This window comes from Gavia stellata, chromosome 15 (genome assembly GCF_030936135.1).
Source record: "Gavia stellata isolate bGavSte3 chromosome 15, bGavSte3.hap2, whole genome shotgun sequence".
NCBI classification, from domain to species: domain Eukaryota; kingdom Metazoa; phylum Chordata; class Aves; order Gaviiformes; family Gaviidae; genus Gavia; species Gavia stellata.
This window is the reverse complement of record NC_082608.1, coordinates 2,766,806-2,784,644: the sequence shown is the minus strand read 5'-3', so window position 1 is coordinate 2,784,644 and position 17,839 is coordinate 2,766,806. Positions and strand designations below refer to the sequence as shown.

Sequence of the window (17,839 nt, the reverse complement as noted above, 5' to 3'; positions counted from 1 at the left end):
GTGACCTCCAGGCTGATGGCTGATGCAGATGGGCTGTTGGTTTAACCCACGAGCAGCATTCGTGTGTCTCTCCGTGCTTTTATTTTAAATCAGCAGGGGTGATAAAAATGTCATTAAAAATGTTCTGTGAGGGACCCTGCTTAAAAAATGGTTATTTATATTTGCTTTCTGTTCCCCTGACAACCCTCCGATTTCTTCTCTCCTCCCAAAGGCTTTGGGTAGCCAAGGATCTCCTGTACAAAACCTTTGCAGGTTTCTACATGGTTACAATTTTGACACCACAGGTAGTAAAGAGGAGCTTTACTCTGGGGCTCCCACACCAGCCGGTACAAAATGGGTTAGCAAAAACCAGCACACAGACATGGGATGATCCAGATAAGCGAACTTCTTGCGTCTGAGATCCAATAAGTAAATGCTCTTTTACATTCGTACATGATTGTGTCTTCCCCGTGTGTCGGTACAATGGGAGATGCTCGGTCATTTCAAGTCTGGTAGTAAAGCGCGTGGTATACGGTAGAGCAAACTGCGCGCGTCCTGTTTCACTCTGGGTTGGATCGGATGTTTCCTTCATCCACGGAGACACTTTTATCTAAATAAAACAGTCAGCAGCAGCTAAAATATATCAATGAAAAGGAAAGCGTTAATGAATAAAGCGCTGGGCTCAATTATGCTGTCAGCACGGGCACGAAACAGAGCGGGAGAGGGGTGAAAGCCCCCGGCTGTCTCCTGCACCACTCCGAATTTCCAAAACCGGGGGGGCGGGGGACGGACATGCTGCACCCACCCCAAAAAACCCTCCGGCAACGAGACCGTGCAGCCCTGTTCTCTCTAGCGTCTCTCCAGCGGTCGCTGTAACCAGTCTCGTATGTGCACTAGCGGGTTTGGGGAGTGCTGTCCCAAGGAGATGCCGCTGGGAAAAGCCGAGGAGCCGGTCTGGTCTGTACCATGGTTTGCCTTTGATAACCCCCTGACTCTTGGGTGTGCTTCGTCCTCACCGCGCCTGCTCTCTCCGCTACCCGGCTCCCGGCTGAGAGACGGCCACGCGACCGGCGTGCGCACTCCGGCGTCGGCCTCGCGCGCCAAACATCGCCAGCCTCGGCACCTTCACAGCCTTTCCTCGGCCGTCTGACCTTATCTAGCCAAACAAAGGCCAAAAAATGAGCATTTGAGAGACCAACCAAATTCGGCAGGTATGAAGCTTCTCTTGAACTGAGAAAAAAAAAAAAACAAAACAAAAGAAAAACCGAGTTGGGAGTTGAAAGCAGCAGGGAACATGACACTTGGTTGACTTTGCCGTGAGCTCTTTCCACCACCATAAAACCATGTGGCGGACTTTGCAACTCTCTAACTGGTCTATTTTTTTCATTCCTCTTATCTCTCTCCTTTCCTGTGTCGTCTTTTTTGCATGACCTATAACCAAAACGCTGGCTTCTCGCTGTGCCTGCATTTGAACGTATGGCTCTTCTGCTGGCGAGTAGCTAATGTTCTTCTAGAGGCATGAGCTAACATCAGTGGTAGCTGCCTGACTTCTAGTCTGGTTGTTCTTAGATGCCCTTCGTTACGGTTTTCCTTTTTATACTATTTCCTCTTCCTTTTTCACTTTTTTTCCCTCTCTGCCAGACAATTTCTGTTGAACCATCTTCCAAGAGAACTAAAAAAAAAAAAAAAAAAAAAAAAAAATTAAAAGCCCAACAACAGACACCACCACTAAACAAAATAACAAAACCAGGCAAAGGTCACGGCAAGGTCATTTCCAAAATTATGTCACCTTGATGTCTGCTTCCAACTCTAGATTAATTCAAGGATCTACCAGTCCTTGGTTAATGTATCCAACCAGTTGTGTGCCACACACACTCGAGAAAGTAAAAAAAAAATATTAAAAAAGTAATGAAAACGTTTTAGAAAATCTGCATGAGCTGCACCGACACAGAAATCTGATCAAAGGGCAAAAGTAACTCCCCATCCATGCATGATGCATGATGATTTCTGTGAGCTGGGATCCTGTAAATTATATGCTATGCAAAATCAAAACAGCTCTGTGTAGTTAAATGCCCTTAAGTTACTAACTGTGTGTCAAATGTTATAGGGATTGCATCTGTGTATGTATACGTTCAGCTGTATGTATACATAAATTTATTATGTATATCGTAGCTTTTCTTTTTTTGTTTTCCTCCATAATTTAGTTGTTTTAGATTTCCCTACATGTTGAACGTCCCGAGTCACTGTCTTTGGCCTGATGTGATCTCTCCTTTCTATTGCAGAACCGCATGCACGAATCACTGAAGCTTTTTGACAGCATCTGCAACAACAAATGGTTCACAGATACGTCTATCATCCTCTTTCTAAACAAGAAGGACATATTTGAGGAGAAAATTAAGAAATCTCCACTGACTATCTGCTTTCCTGAGTATACAGGTAACGCATAGCAAAGGGATCACGGAGCGTGTCCCATCCAGGCTGATACTGTGCTGTATCGCAGGCAATGAGGCTAAGGATGCATAGCTAGAGCTCCCATTCGCTTCCCTGCAAGTTTTAGTTCAATAAATGCCGTAGGATCACCCTCCCTGTGTTTAGCGGTCCACTTAAGGCGTGAGGATGACTTACACACAAGTTCTTTGCCGGCAAAGGGCCACCACTCCTCATCAGGGCGTTTGAACTCTGCCCCGCGGGCGGTCCCGATGCCGAGCCAACGTGCCCAGCGCGGCTCAGGAACATGAACCCTCTTGCAGACCTCTCAGAAAAACGCGGTGAGCTTAACCATGGCAAATGGGTAATCGGTCTCTGGGAGACCACCGCAGGGGGTTTCTTAGGCTGTCCTCAGCTGGAGCCCAGCGTTGCTGTTTCATAACCCATCACGTTCCCCTGTGGTCCTTGCTGACCGCAACGAGGACCCCTCCGCCGCCTGGCCACTGCCCCACTGCCAGGCAGCGAGGGGCTGCGGGAGCCCCCCAGCATGCGGACAGCAGGTCCCACGGCTTGGCTGCTTCAGCCCAAGCTGTAAAATTTTATCACATTAGTTTAGGAGGTCCCCAGTTTCGCTCTCAGGCTCGCTGACATCAAGCATCTGGCAGCGGAAAGGCTTCCAGTGAAATGCAGATAGAAAACGAGGCGCTCGGTACCTCTTAACCCTTACTGCAGGCAGGGGAGAGCCGCAGCAAGCCATGCCCTGAGCCTGGCTGGGGAGGAGGAGGCCTTGATGGTACTTGGAGATCAGAGCAGAGGCTCTGCAACAGGGCAGCGTGCACGAAGCCCTCGCTTCTGCCGGCTGCCTGGCATCTGACCTGCCGATGATGAGAATACATCACCCGTGCAAAGGCTGCAGCTGCACCCCGCCACTTCCCGCTGCTTCTCGCCAGCTTCCACAAACCCTCATTACCATTCCGAGACAGCATAAAAATAAACTTTTATCGTCATGAATTATTTAAGCTCACCGGAGACATCCAGATGAATCAAGCCAACAGACAGAGAAGCAGATCTCTTTGTCAGGAAACATAGTTGTGGACCGGGAGTACCAAGAGTGTCACATTTCTGGGCAGGCCAACAAATTATTAACCAGAGCTTCCTATCTCTGAGCACTTGATTTTTCACCGTGAATAGGCAAAAGCGATCCATCATTGCTGCTTTGGGCTGAATGGTCTATGACTATGGAGCTCAACGGCTTCATCTGAATTCAGGAGAACATCTGCAGGCTTCCTCTCCGGGGAAGGTTTGGATGTTTGTCACTACCAACACGTTTCAGCCATCTACGCATCTGCTTGGTCCAGACAGAACCAACATATTCCTGACATGTTTGTCTAGAAAGATCTAATAATGGAAATTTCACAGTCTTTACAGTTGAAAGCTCACAATAGTGCCAACCCCAAATTTTTCTGGTTGCAAATTAGATTGCTGCTTGCCATCCTTTGGATGACTCGTAGAGCAGCTCATCACCATCCTGTTTATAGCAGCGCTTCTCTATACCGGAAGATTTTTATCAATGCCGTCTTTCTTTTTCCCTTTTCTCCATGAAGCAAACCTGTGCCTTTCACTCCTTCCTGATCACATTTTGTGGACCTGGTTTTGTGGATCTTCACTGAAGTCTCCCAGTAACTCCACTCTGAAATAACAAACATCCTTACCTATCCCTGATGGCAGAGAGACTAGAACAAGAAGGGATGTCGTTTTAGATGTAACTCTTCCTTCCCGAGCTATCCCAGCCCAAGAGAGGAGTTCAGTGGGGGAGGCAGACCTTTGTACCCACGTAGCTAAGCTTTCAGCTGACTATGCAAATGAAAACAAATATAGCTTGTTTCTGGAGCGCTTCAGCCCCAAGTGACCCAAACCAGTCCTCCCCAAATCTCAGAGGACCCCAAAGATGCTCTAAATTCCTTTGAGATGCTATTCTGGAAGCTGGGAGTTATCACAATGCCAGGGACACTCCACAGGCCTCTTTTCCCTCTCATGCCATCGGAGAGGGGTGGAAGTCTGAAGGCTGAAAGTCCTTCCACCGACCCGGCAGGGATCTGAATCAGAAGTGAAGAGTATCTCACCCCAAGGCATTCAGCAATGCCGTTAAAAGTTGGAAGTTAGCTCGTGCTAACATTAAGCCAGACTTCAGACCCAAGCAAGCACCTAGGCTTGCGTGCCACTGCTTTGCTGACCACGGCTCAGAGGATGAAGGCTTCATGGCCTTGTGAAAAAGCAGAATTATTAGAAAGTTGCCCTGGAGTTAAAAAGAATTATTTGATGGAAGCCTATAAATCCGACAAGCAGACTTTCAATGACACAAGTCTGTTCCACAAAACGCTTTTAATAAAATGAATTTTCTGATGTCCATTAGTTCTGCTGATAGGGAGTTATTAGAAGACTGCATCCACAAATTTGCTAGCTGTATGCTGGAACACTGACTGTTTCCATCCCCTTAATTCACTCATGCTTTTAACTAATCCACAATACTTAGCGATGCAGCAGCAGAATCCAGGGCGTGTTTTAAACCAAGCTGGCATTAGCAATTCCCTGCTGTCCCAGAAGGAATCCAGCATCTAAATCCTCAGGCCTTTGAACAACCAGCCTTCCTTTTGTAAAATACCCTCCTGGTGGTGCACAGCATGAGGATCTCTTCCCAAACTCTTTGCACGGGTCTTCGTGCAAGAACCCGCTACCAGCAAACATTTCGCTTGTCTTGCTTCAAGCATATTCTCAAGTCTCACGGTCTTCGTGAGCTTATGTCTCCAACCAGCGATGCATGTTTATGTGAGTGCAAGTGATTTCCCAGATCAGCTGCCTTCAACCACAGCAAATCTCAAGCCCGAGTAAGCTTCTCTCTAGCAGATAACAACATTTCCCATCAGTGAGGCATCATGGAGGGAGAGGGATCCAAGAGCATTAGCAGCGTTACCGACGTAGAGCCCGCCAGGGCTCAGGGGCACTGGCCCTCGGCAGTACCCAGCACTGCTGGAGGGCTGCACCCCGGGCCAGCCAGAGAAACTGAGTCCATCAGACCTAAGCAGGTGCCCGAGCAGAGCTGTGTGTGTGAGCTGGCCAGGTGAGAAAGGAGCTGCTCTTTTGCACGACTGCTCTTAAGTTTTTTGGACACAAAACCTGATGGTTAATAAGGTTTGGCACAGACATCCTTTACACATCAAAACAAGAAACTCCTCACGGCGCGATTTTAGCTGCAGCTCTAGCAGAGGGTGCTGCAATCCTAATTTCTCAAAAAGAGGGACGTTTTGTATTACCTTTTTAGTATTTTGTCTGAGAAAACCCCACGTGGCTCTGTAACAGAGGCTGGATCTCTTCATGTCCTTTTCTCTTAGTGATTCAGGGAAAGGAGGGCACAGTTACCAATGCTGCCCTCAATTCATGGACATTTTAGCTCCTCTTTTCCATCAAAAGCTGAAACTTTAACCAAAAAATCTAAAAAAGGAAAAAAGCTAAGCCTTTGCACCAGGTCAAGCACTTCCCACATTCCTGGCAGGTTTTTTCTCTTTTGTCAGCATTATGTGGAAATTCTTCTGGTTTTCCCATCGTAGCCTGTTTAACAATCAGTTCCCTCATCCGTTTCATCTCTGTAGACTATAAACAGCAACTCAGAATAAAAATACAGCTGAGCTGACAGTCGGAGAGCATCTCCTCCCTTGCAGCAATCCTGGCTGGTAATAGTGCCCGTCCCTGAGCTGGAGATGGGGCGGCTGAGCTGCAGCAGCCCTGTACGAGCTCCCCGTGCTCCTACAATGCGGTGCTTGTAGGCACCCTATGGATTTAGGGTTATGGGATCGCTTTAACCCGCTCTTTTTCCTTTCGTCTCGGCTCTCTTATAGGCCCCAACTCTTTCACGGAGGCGGTGGCTTACATCCAGGCTCAGTACGAGAGCAAGAACAAGTCCCCCAACAAGGAGATCTACACGCACATCACCTGCGCCACCGACACCAACAACATCCAGTTCGTCTTCGACGCCGTCACGGATGTCATCATCGCCAACAACCTGCGGGGATGCGGACTCTACTAAAGCCCTCCCCTCCCCTCCTCTCCTTGCGCCCGCTGGGAGCATCCTCCGATCCCACGGACAGGTCCTCTCTCTTTCTTGTTTTTTTCCTCCTCAGAAGATGATGAGGAAGAAACACGTAAATCCCTCCTCCTGTCCCAGAAAACTTTGCAGCAAGTTCTGCTTTCCCCAGCCCCATTTTATTTTATTTTGGTTTATTTTTGGTTCATTCCCTTGCTGACTTGTTCTACTCCTCCGTTCCAATTCACAGCGCTGTAGAGGGAGCTAACGCGTTTCCCCACAGAGCGCATTTCAATTGCCAAAAGACAAAAATACTTCAGTTTTAAAAAAAGAAAAAATCAAAGCCTTAAAATACTGGTCAGCAACAGTGTAGTTTGGAACCAAAACTTTTTTTTTTTCCTTGAAATTAAGGGATATTTTTAATTCTCCTGGTTATTTATCTTTTTTTTAAAACACTATTCCTTTGGGAAGTGCTAGATACAACATGATCATTTTGAGGGTACCTTACCGCTCCAGTTCCTACCCCAAAGCCGGAGGGGTCGGCGTTGAACGCAGCCGCCGCAGCTTGGATTTGTATATTCTCCTTTTTTCCAGACAGCTATTTGAACAAGTAAAACAGCCATATCGAGTTCTGCTGGTGTCTGAGTAAGAGGGACACAGTAACAAAACCTACTAAGCCTTGTCTAAAAGCATTCGTTACCGGTAACAGTTTTACCTCCAGTTTTTCAAAATTAATGTTAAAATATGCCTAGTGGATTCAGTAACCCGTTTCCAAGGCGTTTCACCAGATGCCACGGAGCTGCTGGGCTGAGCGGGGCGGTGGCAGCTGGGCTCGGACCTCTGGAGCGCAGGCAGCGAGGACGCCCCGGGGACGGGGCGCTGACGGGGACCCCGCGCACGGGGGCATCCTGGCCAGGATGCCAGCCTGGGTACCCAGCGACCTTTCCCAAAGCACATCCCAGCCTAAGTGATTTCAGCGCAGCCGACGCTCCTGCAAACACGCGGCATCTCTTTCCAAACCTCAGCCCTGAAACGCTGGGGTGCACCAAAACTATTTAGCCCTGCCTTCTTCTAGGCAGAGTTCGACCTTCAAGTACCTGAAATGCAGAGAGGTGCTTTGGGAAACCTCACCGTGCTTGGGTGACAGCAAGGTGTGCAGGAGCCTCACGGCTTTTTGTCGCACCTCGGGCATGTAAATACCCTTGAGAAGCCCGACCCTGCACGCTGAGCCTCCTGGGACAAGCAGAAGCAGGTAGTTTGCCTGTGTTGTCTCCTGCCTGGGCATCCGGGAGAGACAGCTCCAGGTTTGGAGTCTCCAGTCAGGGCATCTCTTTACCAGTATCTAAAGTGAGAGGGGATGGTTTATACTGGCCATGTAGTGGCGAGGGAAAGCTCAGGGAGCTGATTTGAGCCAAGTGATGGAGGAGGAAGGAAAAGTGCAAGGAAGAGAGGGAAGGGAGAAAGGAAGGGCGGGGGGAGAGATGTGGAAAGGGAAAGGGTTGCGCTCAGCACAGCAAAACGTGGGCGCACAGAGGGGTGGACAAACGCAGCGGGGCTGGGGTGCATGTGGCCATCCATCTGCCATCAGCAGGAGCTCCGGGTGCTGTTGGAGTGAAGGCAGAGGGAAGTGTGAGAGGTGGGGTGTCACCTCCGGGAGTGTGGAAGGACCCTTAGAAGTCCACCCCGAAAGCTTGTTTGGTGTCTGGGTGAGATGGCCACCTCCGAGGTCCCACTCGGCACGGCACCTGGGGGTAGGTAGGCAGCACTGATCCCTGCCTCTTCTCTGCCCCTCTGAAAAGTCCATGATCCTGGAAAATATGAGCCTTTCCAGGCCAGCCACAAGTTCAGCTGTCCGCTCTTGGGAGCCCGGGCTAGGGGTGTCTTTCAGGTCTCAGGAGGTCTGAGTCTTCTCCAGTGCCATGCCTGAGAGGGACAGCATCTCTTTTCTCGCTGTGCCCATCCAGGAGAGATGGTGTGAGAGCACCCCAAAGCAGCACAGCCCAAAGGCACGGGGAGGCAGGGAAAGGAGCAGGTACGGTGGCACGGGATGGAGAGGACCAGCGAGGCAGGTTTGGGGGGGCGGTTCGGGACAGAAGTTGCAGAAGGGAGATGAGGCAGGTCGAGGCAGCAGGGAGGATGGGAAGAGAAGGGCACCTGGGAGGCGAAGGAGAGTCCCCATCGGAGGTTGCGCTCTGCTGGGACAGTGTTCGTGGGACATCCATGACAAAACCCCAGCCAGGGATGCGAGCGGGAGCACCGTGGGGCGAACAGGGGAGGCCTGCGGAGGAGGACAAGGCGGCTCCTGCCCATCTAACCAGCTCGCAGCCCAGCTCGGTCGGCAGCTGTGTCAGTAACCCCCTAGATAGCGCTGAATTATAAAACTGTATTTAATACCGTACAGTGAGGACCCACTGCTGCTCTGCTGCACACTAACAGCAATAACTCCAGGTCTCTGCCTCCCCTGCTCCGGCCCAAGGGAGTAGCCCCCTTTCTCTTCACCATCTCAGCCTTAAAACACCTCCGGCGGCATCAGCTCCCACAAAGAGCTGGCTGGCCAGCAAAGCCGGGAGCCCCTCTCCGCTCCTCACGCCACATCCCACCCACATGTCTTGTTTTCCCGGGTCCCAGCCTCTCTCCCAGCTCCATTTAATGCCGGCACACTCTGCTGTACAACCGTAAACCAAAGGGACACTGACCACAAGGCCTGTGCATTTAACTGTATTTGGTTTAGCTTCGGATTTTCAGAGTCAATGGGAAGGATTTTCAAAGAAAGGATTTTCAGTGGGAAGCACCTGCCCGGTTCTCTGGTTCCTTGGAAGGGACCAGCCGCATGCCCCAACCCTGAAAAGACTGATGTGCGTGTTGAGCTCTAGTCCTGGAGACTAAAGCCAAGGGCACGACGGTAAAATGCAAGCAACCTGTTTGGTTTTGCAGGAAGAGGAGTTCAGTGCATAAATAGGCGATGTGCAAAAGAAATAGGCGGGACTCAGAACCACCCCTGCCAAACTTCCCCTCGACCCCAAGCCAAGCTTTCCGCTTGCATACCCTCTGCTGATCTCAGAGGTCATTTTACTCCAGGTGAAAGTTGGGCTGCCATCTGAGGTCACCGAATTAGTCCAGTCCCTCGCTTGCTTTTCAAGACAGTGCGTGATGCCAATGGGATGGTGCTTCTGCCACAGAGCAGGACGGGAATTAGCTGGCGGGATGCAGAGGGACGGGGATGCTCCTGGAGCTTGTCCCATGCAGGTGACCGAGTCCCACCGGTAACACCTAGTGTTCAAATATGCGTTGAGTGTCAAAGTAAGGGCTGAAAAGCTGATTGTTGGTTACATTTGGTACGTAAAGTGTATGTAACGACTAGACCCAGAGAGGAGCACTGGAGCTGTGTGCAGTGGTGCGCCCATGACTTGCGCTGGCAGCGAGGCAGGTCTTTCGTAAGCTGTTTCAGAAGGATTTGATCAGCAGCTCTAGAAGTTTGGAGGTTTTCTGTTCCCAGCCCTTGCTGTGGGTGACATTTTATCCGAGCGAGTAAGTAACAGAAGCTGTTCCCAGTGAAGGCAGCACCCAGCCAAAGCTTCAGGAGTTCCCAGCGTAAAGCGCACAGGAATATTTTGCTAAAGACAATTTAAATTAACTCAACCCCAAACTCTGCCGAATGCAGCCAAGTCACCTGTGCCGGCTCGGTGTGCTTGTGCCACGCTCCCGGCTGGATTCAGGCAACCCACACCCATCTGTGCCGGCTGGGAGGTCCAAACCCCCTCCTGCCCCAGCCCCTCCGCAGCTCCGTCTGGTTCCCCAGCACGTTGGTGATGATCAACGGCTGATGCTCCACGGGGAGAAAAGGGAGAAAAAGAGGAGGAAATGTTGACAGACAGAGCCTTTTCTTTCATTTTCGTTGGCATGTTGTATGTCTAAAGCTTCATTTCAGCTGCTGCTGCTGACATTCCCTCCCTCACACGAGTGTCATGAGGATTCACTGACAAAGGCTGGAAACGGCATTTGGAAGATGAAATGCTTCCAGTGTTAAACACTACTATTTCTCCTGTTTGATGGCTGTGTGTAGATTTTTGCCTCCGGAACGCCTGCCAAAGCATTACTCACCGCTGGCTTTCTGCATCCTCCCAAGCCTTTTCTGACACATGTGCCTTCTGCAGGCAATCTTTTGCCCCGTGCTTTTTCTAAGCACCAGCAATCCTTGCAGGAGTTGCCTAGAGAGAAGACCTTGAGATGCATTGCCTGCTTTCAAAAGCCCTCTTCTTAACAGCCCCTTGTGCTTTGCAATTGCAGACCCTCAAATGCCCCAAGTCGTGTTAAATTTGCAGTCACCGGGTAGTAGGGATGTTGCAACTGGTAGAGATGCAACAGAAATCATGCTGGGGCATGGGGGACGTATTTTAAAAGCACAGTGATTCACAGAATTGAAACAGCTACATGTACACCCTGCTGCCCTTCAAAGCTAATGTGGGAATTTGCAAAAGATGCCCTTTTTGGGATGCAGGAGGTTTTTAGTGACTCAGGTCACTAGTCCGAGGGGTGTCGCGTTGAAACCGGCATTAGCAACTCGCAACTCGCTTCAGACAGCAGCAAAAAGAAAGAAAGAAGCCCCCCCAGGCTTGCTCCGTCGGCAATGAGAGGGTTGGGTGCGTGGAGCAGTGAGACAAAAAAAAATGCAAATCGCTCCTTTGTTTAAACAACAATTTCAATGAAATAAATAGAGAAACCCGTAGAAGGAAAGCCTTGAAATGAGCCTGTAGCTGAGGCTGCGGGGTTGAGCTGCAGAGCACCGTGCTCCTTGGGAGGATGCAGTGGCTGGGCTGGTTAGGAGAACTAGCAATAAACACGCACGGGGAAAGCACAGTTTATTCTTTAGCAAAAGGCCAGTTTTTTTCTTTAGCAAATATAGTTCACACTCTTGTTTTTACAGAGGGCTGGAGGAGCCCAGCCGAGCGGCAGGGCAGCGGGACCGCTCAGCGGGGCCATCTGGCCCCTCCGTCTGCTAGCACCGGACTGTCCCTGCTGCCCCTGCCCTCCCGCGGGGCCCCAGCCGGCTCTGGCGAGGGGTCGGTCAGCTTCCCGCCACCGCCTTCCCAGAAATTCTTCCAACTAAATCTCTCTCAGGAGTTTTGTACGAGAATTAGCTTCTTGCCTTCAGCCGGCTTTCCTGGATGGCCGGCCAGCCTGTCCCTCCATGGAGGGGAGAGCATCCTCAGGAGGAGGCTGCCATGCCTCCTCGGTAGATGTGATTTTGTTTTACAGGACACTAAAAGTATTAATGAGAGCAGTCTATACTGTAATGTACGTTAAAAGGTATCTGGTGGGTTTAACCTATTGGGGCATGACCCCAGTGCTTGCCTGCAAGGGAACAGACTTTGTTCTCAGGCCAGGAACGCAATCCCCAAGAGGTGAGGATGGGACCTAGAAGACGTCCTTTTGCCAAAACACCCCGGTGTGCCCAGTCGCTGCTGTGCAGAGCATCGGGCAGCCCCTCGCTGTGCAGCTCGACAAGGCGCAGGGCTCAGCTGGGGGTGGCAGACATCCCCCTGTAAAAGGGACCAACTCCGCACCGCAGCCTGTGCCATGTGTCCGAGTATTTTGTGGCCAAAAAAAATCTCCTACTAGAGCCAGGGAGACATTTGCCGTTGAGTTCCTGGGAACAAGGCTGACCGTTTGTCAAGCCGATTAGAGAAGCTTAGTACTAGTGTGTTTGTGTCTTTGTCATGGGCCAGGTTTGTCTTCAGGCTTACGACCAAAAACCCCACAACCATTTCCAAGGAGACTAAAACACTCACTAACATTCTGACGCCGGAAGCGTCAAGGTCAATAGGGATGGTGCTACCGAGCATCATCCCCAACCGCCCAAACCCATCACACACTGGCATCCCCAACGCACACATGAGAAAGGAGAGAGTGGTCCGGGTGGCACAAAGGAGCGGACCACGGTCTTGCTTCTACCTCCCCGGAGGAAAGAGCAGACTGAAACACTCCCAAAGCACCCCGAGACTTGAGCGTACCTTATCATTTCTGAGCTCCTGCAATGACACGAGATAATTGATGCTGACAGATATAGGTATGTGACCTATATAAGACGTTACGCTGAGAATGTGGCTATGGAAAGGGACTTCTCACAGGACCGCTCGTGTCCCAGCCAGCAGCCTGTGAGCTCTGTATTCGTGCTGCAAAGGCTAGCTGGCGAACACGAGCAAGTACCCCCCGTAAATGCTGACGTGTTAATAAGAGCAGGAGGACCGAAGCCTCCCGGTTGGCACCCCGTGGTGGAAGGAGAGGGGAGGGAGCCGGGCTGGGGACAGGGCAAAAACATCTCCATCTCCCAGAGAGGGCAGCTCAGTTCTCTGCAGGCACCGGCTGCAGCAGGGATGGGGAGGAGAGACCCGGGGAGGAGGTGGAGGGCTGGGAGCCAGCCCGATGCTCACTGCCCCAGCCCCTCTCCCGCCCAGTATCTTAGAAGTGAATGTCGAGACCAAATCCTGACTGTCCTGTAGCGCAGGCAAGCAGCTCCGGGTCTAAACCTCCTGCTCCAGGTGGGGAGAGGAGATCATAACGGGTAACACCACAATTTTCAGCGTTGCCTGAGTCTCACCAGCTTTTCCAGTGCTGGAGCAACCCAGTGGTGCTGGGCAAGCAAATAGGGTTGTTTAAAGACCAGCTGTTGCTCCGTTAAATAGCCCAGTCCCTAATTTAACATCCTCAGCCCTATTCCCCCCACCTCCCTTCCCCCCCTTCAGCTCAACAAGGGAACAGTGACCATCACCCTGCCTCTGGGCTCCCCACCACATTTCTTCCCGAAGGATCACCGGAGGCCGCCACGATTTTCCTTTTGCTGGTTTCCTGCTGAATCGTTTCTCCTGCATGTTTGATGGCCCAAACTGTATTAACTGTAATTTTGTACGAAGAGTGACTGTCCATTGGTTTAATAGAGCATTAGTTATTGTAATAATTTATTGGCTGTCGGTAATGTATTTATTAGTTACAAAATGTTAATAAAGTGCCAGCTCTTTTCTAGTGTGAGAGGGTTTTTATTGTGTCTCCCTTGAGCACACCCAGCTTCTCAAGCCCGTTATTTACCCTACGTCTGCTCTGTGCACACACACATATGACACGCGCCTGTGGTGTCAGTTGTCTGCCACAGCCTCATTCGCCTGGAAATAAGGAATTTGAAAAGGATATGACCAAAAGGTATTTAATTTTATGTAAGTATTTGGGGGAAATTTTTTTTCCTTTGTTTTTCAGTAGAACGACTTTACCATGACTTCTGTTTGTTCCTTGGCTTCTTGAAATTACTCTTCCCTCCTGAAGTCCCTTGCCCCTGTGTATCTAAGTCAGACCACCCATGCTTTCCCTCCGGCGCTGCCAGACCCCGCACTGGCATCCGCCTGCTCCCGTCCAACTGCCCTTTCGGCACCCATCGCTGGCGATGCTCAGCGCAGGCATCGGCAGGGCAGAGCATCCCTGCTGCCCCACAGCTTCCTCCAATACTTGGGTTGCAAATCTATTACAAGTAGCAAGCTTTGCATTTCTTTTCCGCCGTCTCTTCGTGCGAGCACAGAGGCAAAAGAGCCGTTCCTGGTTGGATTCAATAAACGGTGCTTTTTCCTCCTTGCGGTAACGCAGTACTTAGAGCACCTCTCCCTCCCTTTAAAATAACACTTGGGCCAGTTTGTTCTTTTATGCTTAAACCAAAGATCTTCCATTATTTGGGACATGAAATAGAAGCAAAGATCTTGAAGAAACCAAGAGAAAATTTTCCATGAATCTCAGCAAAGGAAAATTAACTGTTATTCCTGTTGACTTCACCAGTTTCCAGTGATGTAACTTCAACTGGACCCATCCTCGGACATGTATCCCCACACATCCCATCCTGCAGATCAGAGAGAATTACAGGCCAGCTTGGAGGAAAACTAATGGCTGAGAGGGAAAGGATTTTTCTTTGTATTGGGGATTTTAAAACTTCCTCTGGGATGGCTGAACGGGCATCCAGGGCTCAGAAGTCACCAGGGTTATTTTCCTTGCGCTTGGAATGTTCATACCCCTGGGCACGTGCTTTGTTTCAGCTGCTCCTCCACCACTCCTATGTTTAAATATAATACATACATGGAACAACACAGAAAAAAACTACCCAGATACTTTCCATGAAAATCTCAAGACCCCGCATTTTTGCAACAGCCACAAGTCAAGAAGAGCCACATCCTTTTGTGGCAGTTTGTTTTCCCCATGAATATATTTAAAAAAAAAAAATAAGGATCAAACGAGGTCCTGAAGCTTTAGAAAGCAACTGCTTGGCATCCCTAGCTATTCTTTGTCAAGGAACCGACAGTGTAATCTCAAAGCCTTTCGAGATGAAATCAGACATCTGCTAAATTTTGCATGCAAAGCTACAGTTGAAGTGTAGCTAATAAAATGACTCACTAATAAAACATTCATGGAAAACTCCAAAATGTGTAATTGGGTCATCATTTCATTAGGAAACACGTGTGTTCTCGCGAATCTTCGGCATGTCCAAAGCCCCCCCCCTTGATGCACCTCCAAAAAAAGGGGCTCTGGGGGGATGTTTGCTGCAGGGGGATTTTCCCACCGGCTGCTCTCAGTGTCACAAGGCTTTTCCAAATAGCTGGGTGTCCCCGTGTGAGCGGTGGGCAGCCAAGCCAGGACCCGGGGGGCTCAGCCCCAAAAGAAGGTTGCAGAATGGGGCATGGCAGGGCCAGCGGCTTTGGACTTCCCTAAGCCCTGGTGTTGAACCCGAAGCTTTGCAAGTTCCAATAGTCAACGAGGTGGGTATCAGCAGTGAAAAAGGCACACAGGCTGTCTAAAATGTCTCCCAAAGCCAGGGGAGCAGCAGGGAACGGCTTTCTGCTTATTTCAAGAGCATGTTAATGATGGAGAAAATTTCGAAGAGCTCCTAGAGAGCCATGTCTGTCCCCTCCAGCAGCACCTTCACACGAACGGCGAGCGCCCGCCCGCCCAGACACCCCGCAGACGTTCGAGCGAAGCGCTGAAATGCTCTGCTTGCCCTGCGACAGCCGATTTGGCACAGGACAACCTCACCTCCTCCTCCTCCTGTCCTTCTGTCCCCTCTCCGCTCCTTTCTGATAAAAACTTCTGTAGCTTGCAGAAAAAATGGCTTTATAAGGCTTTTATCCACATTTGAAAGGACAATTCATTTTTAAAAAATTACAGCTTTTAGAGGTTTGCCTCCATTTATGCTCCAACTAAAACTCTTCCATGCTTGACGTCTCCCTGGAGCCGCCCGCAAGCCCGGCAGGCTCAGGAGAGCCCCAAGGTGGGCTGGCAGAGGCACCCTCATTGTCTTCCTCCGCGCAGCAGCACTGGGATTTCTTAGCAGCAACCCAGCCATCCCCGTGGCGTTCTCAAAGACGGGCTGAAGACTTTTCCAGGGGTGCAAGGGCCCAGCTGGGACAGGACCTGCCCCAGCCTCTGGGCAATCCCTCAGCACCAGTCTTGCCACAACGGTGTTGCTTGGCATGAGTACCTTTCCAGGCGGGACCACCCCGAGATGGCCAAAACCCCCTCCATCCCAGTCCCCATGGCCAGTGCATCCCGGCTGCTGGCTGGCGCTGTCTGTCCATCCTTTATTTAGGCTCTGCAAGGGATGCTTCAGGGGTGCCAGCCCCTGAAGAAACACAGGCAAGACCAGAAAGCTGCAGCCCCCTTTCCCAACTCCCCATTTTACACAGGTGACAAGAAAAAGGGGTTTTTTCTGCTCTTCCTTGGACCTTCAGGTCTCAGCCCTGCCCGAGCAGCCAGCAGAGAGGCTCTGCAGGGAGGCAGTGAAGGATCAGCTGCAGCCTCCAGCCTGGGAGGAGAGCAACACCCTGTTTCCTCCAACTTTCTACCATTTCATGTTTACTGCTGTCTTTAGAGATTTTTTTTTGTTGCCTTCTAAGCATTTCAATTCAGAAAAATATTTTTCTCTAACTCTCTCTTTCTCTTTGCCTTTCTCTCTCCCCTCTCCTCCCTCCATGCTCCCTGTTGCAGAACCGCATGCACGAATCTCTCATGCTCTTCGACTCCATCTGTAACAACAAATTCTTCATCGATACCTCCATCATTCTCTTCCTCAACAAGAAAGACCTATTTGCTGAGAAGATCAAGAAATCGCCTCTGACCATCTGCTTCCCTGAATACACAGGTACGTGCCAGGGCTGACACAGCACAGCCCAGCATGACGCCCCACCACTGCGCCGGCAGGGCTGGGGGGCTGCATCTCGCCCCGGAGGTGGGCAGGGGGACAGGGCGCTTTTACAGGGGGAACCAAAGCACTGACCACCTTTGAGAGCTGCAGGGCAGCTCCATCGCCCTGCTCTTGGGGTGGGGTTATGTCCTGTGCACGGTCAATTCTTGCGGCAAAGGTGCACGCCCAGCCGATGGTCAAGATGGTGATGGTCAAGATGGTGATGGTCAAGATGGTGATGGTCAAGATGGTGATGGTCAAGATGGTGATGGTCAAGATGGTGATGGTCAAGATGGTGATGGTCAAGATGGTGATGGTCAAGATGGTGATGGTCAAGATGGTGATGGGACAAACAAGATGAGCTTTAATGAGTTCAGCCACAGGGAGTTGTGGAAAGGAGAAGCCTTGGTGAGAGCCGACTGCCTACCACTTGAGCCACCCTGCTTGCTGATGGTTCCTGAGAAGCTCCTGCCAGAGAAGCCAAGACATGTGGTCCTCCAAGCTACATCTCCCACTTGCGTCCTCCCAGGAGTGCCTTGGCACAGGGTACAGTTGGGGAAGGAAAGAGCACCTTTACAGCAGAAATCTGTGAAACCACAAGAGAATCACACATTTTTAAGTGAAACCAGCATGGCTTGGGGAAGAGAACAAAAACCAAGAAAATGTGTTAAGAATAGATGTCCATTCTGAATTTTCTAAGGGAAAGAAAAAAATCAGTTCCAATTCAGAGGCTCCAGCATCTCCTACAGATACTTGAATGTCTCTGCATTATTTCAGCTAGAGCGCACCCACCCTGGACGCCAGACCCTGGGGACAAGGGGGTCCCCCATCAAGACAGTGCCCATTTCCCTATGGCATAAGCACACCAGCATTTTCACCAGAGGTTTTTAGGCTTCTCCATCATGAAAGCAGCAGTTTTTTCCCAGCCACCTGGTGGGACATCCCAAACTATCCCGCATGGAGCTGTATGGCACATCCCAGCTACCCCGGCGAGAAGGACACCCTAGTGGCACTGGGCCACCTCCCCTCTCCTTCAGCCACCCGCCGCATCGGGAAGGAGGAGAACCAGTGAGCTGGAAAAGGAAAATAAATCTCCAGATAACAGCAGCTCTTCCAAAGGCGATTTCAGGGGCGTAATTCAGGCTTTG

At 50.6% G+C, this 17,839-nt stretch overlaps 1 protein-coding gene across 3 annotated transcripts in view; it reads left to right on the top strand.

The window, feature by feature from the left end:
* GNAO1 (G protein subunit alpha o1) overlaps positions 1 to 17,839 on the top strand; it is a 149,033-nt gene that overhangs the window by 129,805 nt on the left and 1,389 nt on the right. For 2 of the 3 annotated variants that reach the window (XM_059824924.1, XM_059824922.1), the window contains 2 exons: positions 2,262 to 2,415; positions 6,300 to 7,236. In XM_059824924.1, coding sequence (XP_059680907.1) covers positions 2,262 to 2,415; positions 6,300 to 6,487 — 342 coding nt within the window. In that variant the 3' untranslated portion in view covers positions 6,488 to 7,236. Of the gene's footprint in view, positions 1 to 2,261; positions 2,416 to 6,299; positions 7,237 to 16,495; positions 16,650 to 17,839 lie in introns of those variants that run through there. The other variant, XM_059824923.1, reaches the window with a different exon arrangement.